Source organism: Ursus americanus, chromosome 27, assembly GCF_024610735.1.
Source record: "Ursus americanus isolate L20-20 chromosome 27, mUrsAme1.1.p, whole genome shotgun sequence".
NCBI lineage: Eukaryota > Metazoa > Chordata > Mammalia > Carnivora > Ursidae > Ursus > Ursus americanus.
In genome coordinates, this window is record NC_142153.1 from 16,265,533 (window position 1) to 16,279,617 (window position 14,085).

General features: G+C 46.8%; 1 protein-coding gene and 1 long non-coding RNA gene across 12 annotated transcripts in view; both read left to right on the plus strand.

Annotated features, from left to right (window-relative positions):
* Positions 1 to 2,008: 2,008 nt before the first annotated feature.
* Positions 2,009 to 9,892, plus strand: LOC148107627 (uncharacterized). The gene is made up of 2 exons (XR_015721963.1): positions 2,009 to 3,507; positions 9,165 to 9,892. It is a non-coding gene; the product is annotated as an uncharacterized LOC148107627 (long non-coding RNA).
* A 2,377-nt stretch (positions 9,893 to 12,269) lies between these two features.
* The window catches only part of RBPMS (RNA binding protein, mRNA processing factor), a 183,035-nt gene continuing 181,219 nt past the window's right edge, over positions 12,270 to 14,085 (plus strand). For 4 of the 11 annotated variants that reach the window (XM_087856403.1, XM_087856404.1, XM_087856405.1 and 1 more), the window contains exon 1: positions 13,134 to 13,831. In XM_087856403.1, the coding sequence (XP_087712529.1) occupies positions 13,766 to 13,831 (66 nt within the window). In that variant the 5' untranslated portion in view covers positions 13,134 to 13,765. Of the gene's footprint in view, positions 12,367 to 13,133; positions 13,832 to 14,085 lie in introns of those variants that run through there. The other 7 variants (XM_045779235.2, XM_087856410.1, XM_087856407.1 and 4 more) reach the window with 5 other exon arrangements.

Below are 14,085 nucleotides of genomic sequence, written 5' to 3' on the forward strand. Positions count from 1 at the left end.
ATTCAGGCAAGAAACATCAACTGATGCTAAAACAGGCAGGTGAAAGTTGGATGAGAACAAGATCTTTACACAGCCTGTAAGTTTCCTCCCCACAAAATAGTGATCAATTATAAGAGGAAAAGAATCACTCCACCATCAGACACTATGAACACTTTTTGGGACAAACTGACACCATGTTCTCCCTGATGGGAATGCAGGACGAAAAGCAAGCTTCACTTCTATGATTTACCTGCCAAAACACAGAATCTGCTCATGAAGGAGGAAACATCAGACAGACCAATTCCACACAATAGCTGAGGAACTATTCCAGGTTGAAGGAAACTGAAGACGCATAGCAATACACACACACACACACACACACACACACACACACACACACACACACATATAACCCTGGATCAGATCCTTTTGCTTTAAAGGACATTTGTGTGTTGAAACGGTTGTTGAAACTTGATTACATCTCTGGATGGACAGTATATGGGAATTCTCTGTACTATTCTTGCAATTGTTCTGTACGTTTAAATTAAAATAGAAGGGGAAAAAAAGTCATAAACAGAGGAAAGCCAGAAGAGCGCTGAATTTATAGTCAGATGTGAGAACTGGACAGAATGCTCAAATAAGTCTCTTCTTAGTGGTAAATAGTGGAAGAAATAGAACAGAATAGATCAATCAGGAAAGGAGGCCAACCCACTCAGGTCAATGGGATCATTGCTACTACCTCACAAACAACTGCATAGTGAAAAGCAAGAGTTTAATGTGAAGAAACTGCATGTAGTTCAAAATATAATAAAAAACATAGTACTGAAAAAAATATATATATAGTACTGTGGGCCTGGAGCCAGAGGACATTCTCAGGATGGGCTTCAGACCTAAATTTAACCATCTGGAATACTCTCTCTTTCTCTCTCTTTTTTTTAAGAGTCATCCTACTCAACCTTTTCAAATAACAGAGACACCTTTTAATAGGAAGTCTGTATTTCATCATAAAGATGGGAGAAGCACACCATGCCCTTAGCTGAGTTAGTCTCCAGAGAAGCAGGCCCTATTCTAGCATCGCATAGCACACTGTAGAAATGTTGCTTATGGCAAATGTATTTTACGTGGTCATGTGCAAGCGTATCAGTCGAGGAGCTTACAGACTGGCAACTTACGTCCCAACTTACGGTTGTACTTCTGTTAAAATGAGTATGTGCACTCTCGCATCTGGTCTTGACAGCAGCTCTGGGCAGGAGGTCAGCCATTACCACTAGCCCGATTTTACAAATAAGGAAAGCACATCTAAGCAAAATGAAGCACCTTTCCCAAAGCTGAGACTTGACAAGGGGGCAGAGCAGGAGCTCAACCTAGATGCCCTATCTGGAAATTTGCTGCAGTTTCCATGTCATCAGTCTCACTCAAAGAAACACATATCCACACGAAGGAGAAAGTACGTGATCTCAAACCATTTGTTCATATTTTATCATACAGAGCTCAAAAAGCTCATTTCTTCAATAATAGCTAGTATAAAGAACTCATTTGTCATTCATTTCTGAATTCTGTTATTGAACATACCAGCAAGTGCTTAAAGTGTTTGTTAGTGACTATGAAGCGTAAAGCTACTTTGATAATCTCCGCATGTCCACTCCTCCCTATTTCTTCACTGGCTCCTGTTCCATTAGACTGACATTCAAGACACAGACAAAATTTTGTTGAATCAGACCAGGTTATTGGTTGTAGCCCAGAATCTGTGATAGCAAGTCTGATCATCTCCAGTCAGCCAGAAATCAAGATCAGCATTCATAAAATAAGTTCCAGACAGTTTCTAAACCAATAATGCTTTTCAAAAAACATTTTCTAGAATGCTTAACCGATGTGGCATCCCACTTGAAAGACCCTTCAGTGGATTTGCATCATGGCTTAAGAAAAGAATCATCTAGCAAAGTCTGCCTATAATGATTTTCACATGCTTTAAATAGGCATAAGCAGATATAATGGAAGTGTCAGATGAAGCTATTACACCACTTAGTCTTTAAAAGTCAATAAACAGGGGCACCTGGGTGGCTCAGTTGGTTGGGAGTATGACTCTTGATTTCAGCTCCGGTCGTGATCTCAGGATCATGCGATTGAGTCCCATGGCAGGCTCTGCACTAGGCGTGGAGCCGGCTTGGGATTCTCTCCCTGCCCCTCCCCTGCCACCCTCCCACCCCCTCCCACGCGCTCTCTCCCTCTCTGAAAAAGAGTCAATAAACTTTCAGCAAAATTCATATGCTTGCTCTTATTTTTTTTTAATGTGGTGAAGAAGTGAATTAGAGACTATTATTTATTTAAGAGCTATTCATTTCATAAATATTTATCCACTACGTACCCGGCACACAATCTAAGTGACTGTATCATTTTCTTACGTTAATAATGGAAATTAAGTAAGTTTTGGTTAACATACCAGTGGCAATACCAGGCATACCTGGGCATATTTGAAACCCCAAATACTGGTTGTTTTAGAACATTTTTTAAATTAACTAAGGCACTTTCTGAAATATTCATGCCAAATGCAATAGATATAATTATCTTAGGTTATTTTATCAGAATTAGATCAAACAGTGTCATTAATGTTTAGAGTTGTTGTAGAGAGTGAGCTTATTATGCCTGAAAAAAAAAAATAGGGGAACTAGATAGAAAAGTGGTGGTTGAGAGCAGAGGATGGAGGTAATGGACAGTGAAGTGGAAGAAGCAAGAAGACCTAGAGGAATAGAAAGCTAACTGTAAACCAATCAAACCAATTAATAATTTGGTTGAAACAAACCATTCAAAGAACATCTTGGACCAAGATGAACATATCCAGCCACTAGTTTTGAACCTTTTCAGTCAGAGAATGTTCACTTTACATTCAACAACAGTCAATCATACTCCAAAAAAGGCATAAGTTGTAAAGTGAGTCACTTAGGGAAAAATGATAGCAATGTTTAGGATTATTGTGACCCAAAATCTACACACACACACACACACACACACACACACACACACACACACACACAAGATCTGGTTTTGCAACTTTTCAGCCACTGATGCTTATCTCACCTATTTAGCCCTATTTTTTGCCTCTTTTTTTTTTTTTTAAAGATTTTATTTATTTATTTGACAGAGAGACAGCCAGTGAGAGAGAGAACACAGCAGGGGGAGTGTGAGAGGAAGAAGCAGGCTCCTAGCAGAGGAGCCTGATGTGGGGCTCGATCCCGGAACGCCGGGATCACGCCCTGAGCCGAAGGCAGACGCTTAACGACTGCGCCACCCAGGCGCCCCTATTTTTTGCCTCTTAAAATTTTTTGGATTTATTTTTACCTAAGCTGATTTGATGACTCTTCTTGTATGAAGAGAAATAAACTAATAAAAATGAAGAAATGCTTGTTTTTCTTTTTCTTGTTGGATAGTCCTAAAAAGAGGGGAGAAATTTTAAGATGTTAACTGAATAATAAAATATGGGGAAAGAAGAGGAATCTGGATGCAAACCACTTTCTTCGATCAAGCCTCCAGGTGAGAACCCCATTTTCACTCTTGCTTGTGAGGTGCCTGCTGGTGTCAAGCCTTGGGTCTTTGGGGAGTTCCTCAGCATGAGGTTGCTTCTCAGTTTTCTCCCGTCAGACTCAGGATTGAGCGTCTCGGTGTCTATCTATACGCTTTGAGGCTGACCAAACTGTATCGCTGCTGTTTTCTTTCATTCTCCTTATCCTTGTTAGTTTACGCCTTAAAATAATGACGATGACAACAACAAATCCTTTTCATGTTTTTTTTTTTTTTTTAAGATTTTACTTATTTATTCGACAGAGATAGAGACAGCCAGCAAGAGAGGGAACACAAGGAGGGGGAGTGGGAGAGGAAGAAGCAGGCTCATAGCGGAGGAGCCTGATGTGGGGCTCGATCCCAGAACGCCGGGATCATGCCCTGAGCTGAAGGCAGACGTTTAACTGCTGTGCCACCCAGGCGCCCCTATCCTTTTCATGTTTTTATGTGATGTTTTGGAACAGAGTGGATAGAAATGTATATGTGTAGGGGTGCCTGGGTGGCTCAGTTGGTTAAGCATCAGACTCATGATTTTGGCTCAGGTCATGATCTCAGGGTCCTGGGATCCAGCCCCAAGGCATCTACCCTCAGCAAGGGGTCTGCTGGAGATTCTCTCCCTCACACTCGCACATGTGCTCTCTTTCTCTCTCTCTAAAATAAATAAATAAACCTTTTAAAAAAATGTGTATGTGTAACCTGCCATCTTGAAACAATAAAATACAACAATCCATGTAAAGTTTGGAGCACGGTCTCCTGGCTGATGCTGTCAGCTGTTAGTATTTTTATTAGCAGGCTTGTTCTCTTACATGTGACTGCTTGGTCTGTCTCTTTTCTGGCAAGTCTTTCTGCTTGTCCTGTCTAAGCATAGATATCTCTTAAGATTCTAGTCTCTGAAACTGAAGTTCACCTATGATCTCAATTCAGATGGTGTCCAAATATATACATTATCTCCTATTTCTTCCCTACAGACTCATTTGCCAACCATCAGTGTAATCCTGACGCTAGCAACCTTCACATGTCTGATGCTGAGCTCCTTACATATCCGTACAACCAGCTCTTCTCCTCTGAACATCTTGTTTCCTTTTTTTTTTCTTTGTTTCTGGAATCGGCATCACCAAATCCTTAAAGCCTTAAAATCCCTTAACCTCTACATCTAATCATTTGTCAAATTACGTAGTTTCTCCTTTGGAAATAGCTTTCCTTCTCATATCCTTTTCTCACTGCTTGTCCGGGAGCGGGGGGACTATGTTATTCAAATCTCCTTCACTAGCCATTAAAGATTTCTTCCTAAACGGCAATTCTTAATAACGACTAAATGAACTAAGTCCTCAGCCTTACCTCCTAACACTCACTTATGGTTTCTCCACATTCCAGACAAGTTAGACTATGGTAGACATTAAAAAACGTTAAATTTAGCATTTGACCTTTGATTGTTTATAAGTGACTCTCCAAAAGGCCAGAGGCATTGTTAATTTATTATTTTCCTGAAGCACAAATTCAAGTTACATATGCTACAAAGTTGGTGATAGGAAAAGTCACTTAATTATAAGAGCGGCTTGCCAACTGCCCCACAGTCACACCCCACTCTGGCTTTGTTGTTTTCTACTTATCCTCATCGTAGTCAGCAAGTTTTATTAAAGTTCTGAAGGGACCATCTATATTTTTCCACTTTACTGTCTTCCAGCAGGAAAAGTCTTGTACTAGAAATGACATTTGTGACTTTTCTTTTCTAGCTAGAACTCTTGCACCAAGGGTTACTCTCCTTGCTTATCCTTGAGAATGCCCAGGGCTTTCTGGTTTCCAGAGCCTTGCTTACATTGTTCCCTACCCCAGTGATTTCATTATATATTGCTACATAAGTCACCACCCCCAAATTTAGTGGCTTAAAAGGATAATCATTAATTTGCTCACAAGAGTGTTTACAGTTTGGTCAGGATTCTGACACAACAGCTTGTCTCTGTTTCATGTGATGTCAGCTGGGGTGGCTCAATATAGAGGATCTACCTCCAAGATCGCTCACTCACGAGGCTGGTTGCTGGCGCTGGCCTGTTGCAGGCAGCTCGGATGAAGCCGTGCATGGTGGGGTCTGGGGAGACGGCTAGGGCTTGAATTTCTTCCATGTGGGCCTCTCCAGGTGGCTGCTTGGGATTTCTCATTACATGAAAGCCGGGTTCCAAGAGGAAGGAAGCGGAAGCTGCCAGCAATCTTTAATGCCTGGGCTCAGAATTCTCAGAATGTCATTTCTTCCGCACTCTATTCATCAAAGCAGAAATGGGCCCAACTCAGATTCACGGGGAGGGCACATAAGCTACAACTCTTGATGGCAAGAGCGGCATGCATGCACAAAAAGGTGAAATTTGGGGGAGGGGCATGTTTGAAGATTAGTTTCCACCATTCACCATGTGGCCACAACAATACATGTCCCTTGCATGTGAAAAATACATGTATCTCCTCCCCTAAGATATAAAAATATCCATCCCATCATACATCAGTTCATAGTCTAGGACAGGGGTGAGCAAACCACAGCATGAGGGCCAAACCCAACCTGTGGACTATTTTTGTGCAGCGCCTGTGGTAAGAATGGTTTTACATTTGTACGGGGTTATAAAAAACAAAACCAAGAATATGTGAGAACACTCACACATGTGATCTGCAAAGCCTCAAATGTTTACTATCTGACCCTATCCAGAAAAAGTTTGCCAACACCTGGTCTAGGATATCAGCTTCTAAAAGGGGTCCAAGGGCAGATGTGGTTCCTTGGGTGTTAACCCTTGACTATGGCTCCCCAGACATGGATCCTCTTGATCTGAAGACCAGTGAACTAGAGACAAAGTGTCTGTCTCTTTCACATACCCAACATCTAATGGTAAGATAGGGACAGAAGACCTATAATAGACACTCCCATTCAAAAGCGGACAAAACAAGAGGGAAAAGAAAGTGATCCATAGCAATTCTGAAATCCGACTGGTCAAATGACACCCATTCCTTTTTTGTTTTGTTTTTTTAAAGATTCTATGTGTTTATTTATTTTATATATATATATAGAGAGAAAGAGAGAGTGAGCAGGGAGAGGAGCAGAGGGCGAGGGGGAGGGTCAAGCAGACTCCGCACTGAGCACGGAGCCCAATGTGGGACTTAGTCTCATGACCTTTGGATCATGACCCTTGAGATCATGACCTGAGCTGAAAGCAAGAGCTGGATGCTTAACCGACTGAGCCACCCACTGACCCAACATTAGTCATCAGTTTCTTAATTTGGCCCACTCCTTCTCTGTGAAAATGATTCTCAGGGGCTTTTTGCTCCATCTTTTTTTTTTTTTTAATTTTATTTATTTATTTGAGAGAAAGAGAGCACACAGGCAGAGGGAGAGGGAGAAGCAGGCTTCTCGCTGAGCAGGGAGTCCAATGCGGGACTTGATCCTGGGATCATGATCTGAGCTGAAGGCAGACGCTTAACCGACTGAACCACCCAGGTGCCTCTTTTCACTCCGTCTTGAGTCATCTCCCCTTTTGGAAATTGCCCATAATTTGAGTAGCTTCCTCAGCCTGCTTCCCTGTCTGTGAAGTTGAAGCTCCAAGGCCACTTTTCATTATGCACAGTCTCTATTTCAGTGCAAGCTAGTCGACATCCTTTAAAAGCCATAGGTTTCTTACACTTCAAGTTATAACCTTCTCCCTTAGGCAAAAGCCATATTCCCATTTCTTTCCAAGGGAGGCTCTTCCCTACTTTGGGCCAGTGTGTGTTTGCTGTGGGCAACACCAACTGCATCCTTAGAAGCCCTGCTATCTAGTCGAAAGGATCTATGAAGTACTACCTTAAATCTCTCAGAGCTATCAACTTATCTATTGCTGCATAAGAAGTTGCCCAAACGGGGGCGCCTGGGTGGCACAGCGGTTAAGTGTCTGCCTTCGGCTCAGGGCGTGATCCCGGCGTAGTGGGATCGAGCCCCACATCAGGCTCCTCTGCTATGAGCCTGCTTCTTCCTCTCCCACTCCCCCTGCTTGTGTTCCCTCTCTCGCTGGCTGTCTCTATCTCTGTCGAATGAATAAATAAATAAAACCTTTAAAAAAAAAAAAAAGAAGTTGCCCAAACGTAATGGCTTAAAACAGCAATCTGTTATTATATCACATTTTCTGTTGGTTAGAAATCCAGGGCTCTATTTTAGCTGGGTCCCTCTGCCTCAAGGTCTCTCAAAGCCTGCAACCACGGTGTCAGCTGGGGCTATGGTCTTGTTTTAGTCAGCTCAGGCAACCGTAACAAAATATCCTGGTTCTGGAGGTTGGGAAGTCCAAGATCAAGGTGCCAGCCAGTTTAGTTCTTGGCGAGGGGCTTCTTCCTGGCTCGCAGATGGCCACCTTCTCACTGTAGCCTCAACATGGTAGAGAGCAGAAGCTCTGATGTCTCTTTACCTCTTATAAGAGCCCTGATCCCATCCCGGGGGCTCAACCTTCATAACCTCATCTAAACCTAATTCCCTCCCAAAGGCCCTTAATACCATCATACTGGGGTTAGGGCTTCATAATATGATTTTGGGAGACACAACATTCAGTCCCTAACAGGTCTCATTGAAGGCTGCACTTAGTAAGGTCCACTTCCAAGCTTGCTCTCATGGTTGTTGGCAGGATTCAGTCCCTTGTGGGTTGTTGGACTGAAAGCGCCATTTCCTTGCTGGCGTGTGGATGGAAGCCTCCACTGCTCCTTGTCGCATGGGCCTCTGCATAGGGCCACTGGCATCACAGTAGCTGGCTTCCATTGACGGCAGCAAGCGAGAGAGCAACGAGAGGGTGTATAAAAAGGGAGTCATGTCTCTCTTAATCTAATCTTGGAAGTGATATCCATCGCTTTTGCCATACCCTATTTATTAAAAGCAAATCACTGGGTCCAGCTCACACTCAAGGGGAGAGGATGACACAAGAGCTTGAACACTAGGAAGCAGGGACTATTGGGGGCCATGGTGGAGGCTGCCTACCACAGGATCTTCTAGTTGTACCCTTGTCTTGAACTTCACCTAAGGGCATATTTTCCTGAGAGCACCCTGGATTTGACCTTGGCCCCAAGGTCATTTCTTATTTGGAGTTTGGTCCTCTGGAGAAGGTAGGAATGACAGTTTTATTTCAAACCCAGTAAGTCCTGGCTTCTTCATGCTTCCTCTAAATTCAGATCGAAAACGGAACAGTTGCCTTTTTGTTTTCCTCATCTCTCTTCTCTTGTACTATATCATAAGCATCTGAAAGTAATTCTTCAACCTTTTCAACATCTATCCAAACAGCTCCTTAGCCAGATCCACGTGTTCATTGGGTATCTTTCCTCTTTCATGTATAACGAACGGCAAGCTAGTTTAGTGAATTGTTTTTCCAATAGATAAGTGGAGTCCCCCTCTCCCCAGCCTCTAATAACAATACTCACTGCCCCTTAGTAATTCTCTTTGCTAGTAGACTCCTCAATGTTCTTCCAGCTTCCATCCTCTACCTGGCCCAAAGCCACTGCCGCATGTTCTAGGTTTCTATACATCGGGACCTCACCTCTAGGTATGCAATTATGTTTCAGTTATCTATTGCTGTATAAGAAAACACCCTAAAACTCAGTGTTTTAAAACAACAGCATTCACTTTTTTGCCAACAATTTTGCAGTTCGGGCATGACTCTGAAGACAGCTCATGTCTCTTCTGTGTGGCGTCAGCTGGGGCAGCTCAACCAGGGCTGGAGTATCCACTTCCAAGAGAACTCACTCCAAAGGCTGGCAATTGGGACCAGCTGTCTGCCGAGAGCTCAGCGGGAGCTGTGAGCCCAGGACCTGATCCTCTTCCACGTGGGCCTCTCCACGTGGCTGCGTGGGTTTCCACAAATGATTAGCGGGAAGTGATTGAATCTCACAACTATTTAGGAGGTAAAAATCAAGAGGATGTTACACAGCAACGTGAGTGTATTTCACACCACTGAACTGCGCACTGTGGAATGGTATATACGGTGTTGTGTTTTTTAAAGCCACAAAACCTAATGAATAAAATCAGGGGAAAATGATGATGGCCCGGAGGTGGGTGGGGGTGGAGAGTGAGAGAGATGTCAAGAATGAGAAAATGCAATAAACATAGCCTCCAGCCTCGAGAACTTTCTGGTCGAGCAGAGGATGCAGAAGCGTGAACAGGGGCGCCTGGGTGGCACAGCGGTTAAGCGTCTGCCTTCGGCTCAGGGCGTGACCCCGGCGTTACAGGATCGAGCCCCACATTAGGCTCTTCTGCTATGAGCCTGCTTCTTCCTCTCCCACTCCCCCTGCTTGTGTTCCCTCTCTCGCTGGCTGTCTCTATCTCTGTCGAATAAATAAAATAAAATCTTAAAAAAAAAAAAAAAAGAAGCGTGAACAGATATTCACAACCCATGTGGTAGATACTGTAGCTTTCTGCGGCAGCGCTAACATAGGTACAAAACCCCTGCCATGCAAACTACCTCAAAATAGATCTTTAATGTCTGCAATTCCCAGAGACAAACACTGAAGACGTAATTATAGGTGTGAGTTTCTGAAAGCAAACCTCAACATGAACACTGCCAGAGAAACAGAGATAATAATAAAGCTACAGGTGCACACGATATTCCCCTTTCTATCTAGCATGTGACCTCGTAGGCTAGAAGCCATGCAGTAAAGCGGTGGGCAGGGGAGAAAGCAGATGTTTCGTGGTCATTAGCCCTATTTTTCTAGGATATAAAATCCCTTTGTTGTCTTGTAACTCGTGGTGTGTCTGGAAACTAGTGCTACTGAGATCTCACTTTGGAAACTTTCTTGCTTCAAAGTAGTAAACAGGCCATAAAGATCATTTATATCCTGATTTCTTTCCTCTCACTAAAGTTTCATAAACAGCCAAAGTCTATTTACAGACTTTCAGGGGGTTTTGTTGGTCATGTATGACCCTATTTTCTTCCAAGTAAGTCTACACCATTCCTCACGGAAACGACAGGAAACAGGAGTCCTTCTTTTCGTGGTGTATTACTCCCATCCCCATATACTTTTCAGAAAACACCTTGAATTTCAGGCTCACCATTGATATATGTTCTAGGCCTCCCTGCTGTATTGTTAACTGCCTGATGCATTAGGTGACTGAGTGGAGTGATTTTACTTTTTATTTTTGAAATCTCTTCAGTTGTCTCATTCTGAGCAAGCTCTCTATCTAGGTAGGGTCTGCCCCCGCAAAATAATGACTACAGACCACTACCATGAATCTGCCTAGTGCCCTTGGGGAGGCTCTGCATGCTGAAACACCTCTACTAATTGAGTCCCTCCTGCAGGGTCTTGGAAGGATCTGATAATGTCATTCAAGGCTGAAAATCAGTATCTGATAAGACTTAATGAGTTCATTCATTCAAACACAATCACTGAGTGCCTACTATGGGTTAGGCACTGTCTAGATGTTGGGAACACAACAATGAACAAATCAGACAAAGATCCTCTCATAGCCCTGATTTTCGTTGTTTATCCCAGAGGTTTTTGACTTTTAACAATGGACAAAGTGCTGGCTTGGCTTAAAGACAAAAGAATCAGGTTCTACATTTGGAATTAAGCCACCTTTCCCTGGATGGGGGTAGCAGCAGCATCCTGGAATCATACATCTTTCACCTACTCATACTTGCAGTCCGACTGGAACCATCAATGACTAGATCAATTGTCATTTTTCTTGGGCCTTTGCCAGGCTCCGGCAAGACAATATCTTTCTGTGGAGTGTATTCTGTACCAGGCAATGGCCAAGGAGGGCTAAGTGTTGGCAGCATTGCTGGTGCAGGGGCCCAAGACCACCACTCAGCCGTTGCTCAGGAAGACATTGCCCCCTCGTGGTTTCTTATGTAACTGTGGGAGGGACTGCGAGTGGAAAGGGCTGTCCAAGTTTCCAGATTAATTGTGGCCTTTGCCTCTTCTAAACTTCAATTGCGAGTTCAACAGATTCTTGGCTTATTTTCATCCAGGACACCCTCCCCCCCCATAGAGAGACATGACATCATGACAGCAATTAAATCTATTTATCAGAATCTTCAGATTCCCCCCACCCCTCCCACCCCAAGAAAAACCCAATAGGTGAACGGACGTATCCCCACTCTTTTTCTTCACAATGCTCTTCACACAAGTATTTTCTTTGCTTTCTGCGATTGGAACCAGAATCCCTGATCGTGGTGCCGTGGAGTTGTTTTCGGTATCTTGTCTCCACAACACCAGTTTATAAACTCCCTAAAAGCAGGAGCCTTATCTTCATCCCCTCCCCCACACCACTCCCAGCAGCACTTAAACTAGTATAGGGTGAAGAATGCGGGGGGGGGGGGGAGAGATAAACAGTGAGGCAAGCAAATAAATAGAAATTGTGATTGGTGCTGGGAAGAAAGGAACAGCGTGCTGTGCGGGAGAATTCCTGGGCGTGGGAAGTGAGGGAGAACCTACTGATATACGTAGTTTTAAATTTATGTGTTTATGATACAGGAATGGAGAAGCTCTCTATGGCCCCGGAAAATGGAAATTTCCTTCATAATAATGCTAGCTTCCATGCTCTGTAAACTCAAACCGGGCAGGAATGGGTGCTGGGTGCTATAGCACCAGCCTATAATCTGCTCTAATTGCAACCCCCTGGGAGGTAACTCTACTCCCATTTCACAGGTGAGGAAACCGAAACCACGCAGTCCTTCCGAGATTGGCGCGCGAACAGGCGTTGTGTGCTGACCTCCCAGAATGCTGAGCCCTCTTTCTTCTTTAAGCCGCTTTGACCCTCTGAAGATCATCTGTGTTGGCCTCCAGTTCGGCTCGCTGTGAGGAATATTCATTTAGCCACCAAATATTTATTGAGTGCCTACTGTATACCAGGTAGCGTATTTAAATAGCCGTGGGATTATAAAGATAAACAGGGCATGGTGTTGTCTGGCGGGAAGGCTCTCCCAGAAGAATAAGGGAGGTAGCCAGGTAAACAATTCCAGAACGGTCTGATAAGGGCCGTGAGAGGAGCCTGAGCAGGGGGCCCGTGAAGCCTAGCGGAGAGTAAAGGCCAGTGCTGGAGGCTGGGAGGTTTGGGAGGACCCGGCGCCGGAGGTGGGTTTGAAGCTGTGCCCTGAAAACGCCCGCCCGGAGCCGGCTGCCCCCGGACGTCGCTCGTTCTCTCGCATCCTGTCATTTCAAGCTGCCAACTAGGAAGGGAGGAAATAGGTCTGAGCCGGTACTGAAAAAGGAGGGGCAGGCTTAGGGATAGGGGTGCGAATCCCCGCGGGAAGCAAGCCAACAGCAGTAGCCCATCACGCTTCCCGGGCGTCGCGCTGGCCCGGCCTGGCTCCCCGAAGCCCCTCTCCAAGCTGGCGCGCACCGCCACGCGAGTTCGCCAACTCCGGTCCGGCCGCCGGGGCCCCCCAGGGCCCGAGGAAGCGGGAGGACCCCGCCTCCTTCCCTCCCGCGCCTCGGTCCTCGCCCTCCGACCTACCGCCGAGTCGGGGGGCTGGGGTCGGTCGCTTCCGCTTGCCGCCCGCGGCCCCTCCCCGGCGCGCGCCATCCGGCCGCGGGGCAGCCGCCCCCGGCGCAGCCCCTCCTCCCGCGGGGGGCTTCTCCGTCCCGCGTCCCGTCCCTTTAGGCTAAAGCCCGCAGCCCACGTCTAGGGAGGGCGGAGGGAGGAGGAGGAGGAGAGGGAGGAGAGAGGGGAGGGAGGAAAGCGAGAGAAAGGGAGCTGCTTGGATCCCGTACTTCCCAGAGCTTGCCTGGAGCGCGCACTCAGCGGCTCTCCCGGTCCCAGCGTCCCAGCCGCGGCCCGCGCCCCGCACCACCTCCTCCTTCGGTCTGGGCACCCCTCGCCCCCTCCCTCCGGCCCGCGCTAGACTCGGGCAGCGGCCGCCCCCAGCCCCTGCTCGGCCACATCCCCAACTCTCTGCGCTCCCTCCTGGGACGCGCGCCCTCGCCCCATCCTTTCTTCCTTCCTTCCTTCCTTCCCTCGCGCCCGCCCTCCCTCTCCAGGTCTCCCTCCCAGGTCCCGATTGTCTCCGTCCCCTTCCCAGTCTGCCCGCGCCTCGCCCTGCCCCGTCTCTCCCTCGCACTTCCTGGGTCGCCCGCCGCCGCAGTCTCGGCTCGCCGCGGGAGCCCGAGCCGCCGCTGCCCCGGCTCCAGCCCCCGCAGCCCGCGGCGCCCGCCCGAGGGAGCTCCGGCGCCCGGGGAAGGGAAAAGTGGGCGAGCGCGACCTCGCCCAGCCCCGCGCCCCAGCCCTGCCCGGCGAGGAAGGACCGGGAAGATGAACAACGGCGGCAAAGCCGAGAAGGAGAACACCCCGAACGAGGCCAACCTTCAGGAGGAAGAGGTACTGAGGGGCTCGCTGCGGCGGGAGTACGACCTGGGGCGCCGGCCGCGGGCTTTCTCCAGCGTGCGGGCGGGCGGCGGGGCGCGGGCGCCGGCCCCGGGGCGCCGCAGTCGCGGGTTTGGGAATTGCCCTCGCCCGGAGGCACAGCCCCTAACTGTGGCCCCGGGAAGGGGGGGGTTCTCTTCGGAGAGCCGTGTTTTTGTGGGTTCTTAAAATTGCGTAACTTTGAGGACTTTTCGGAGACTTTTGTAAGT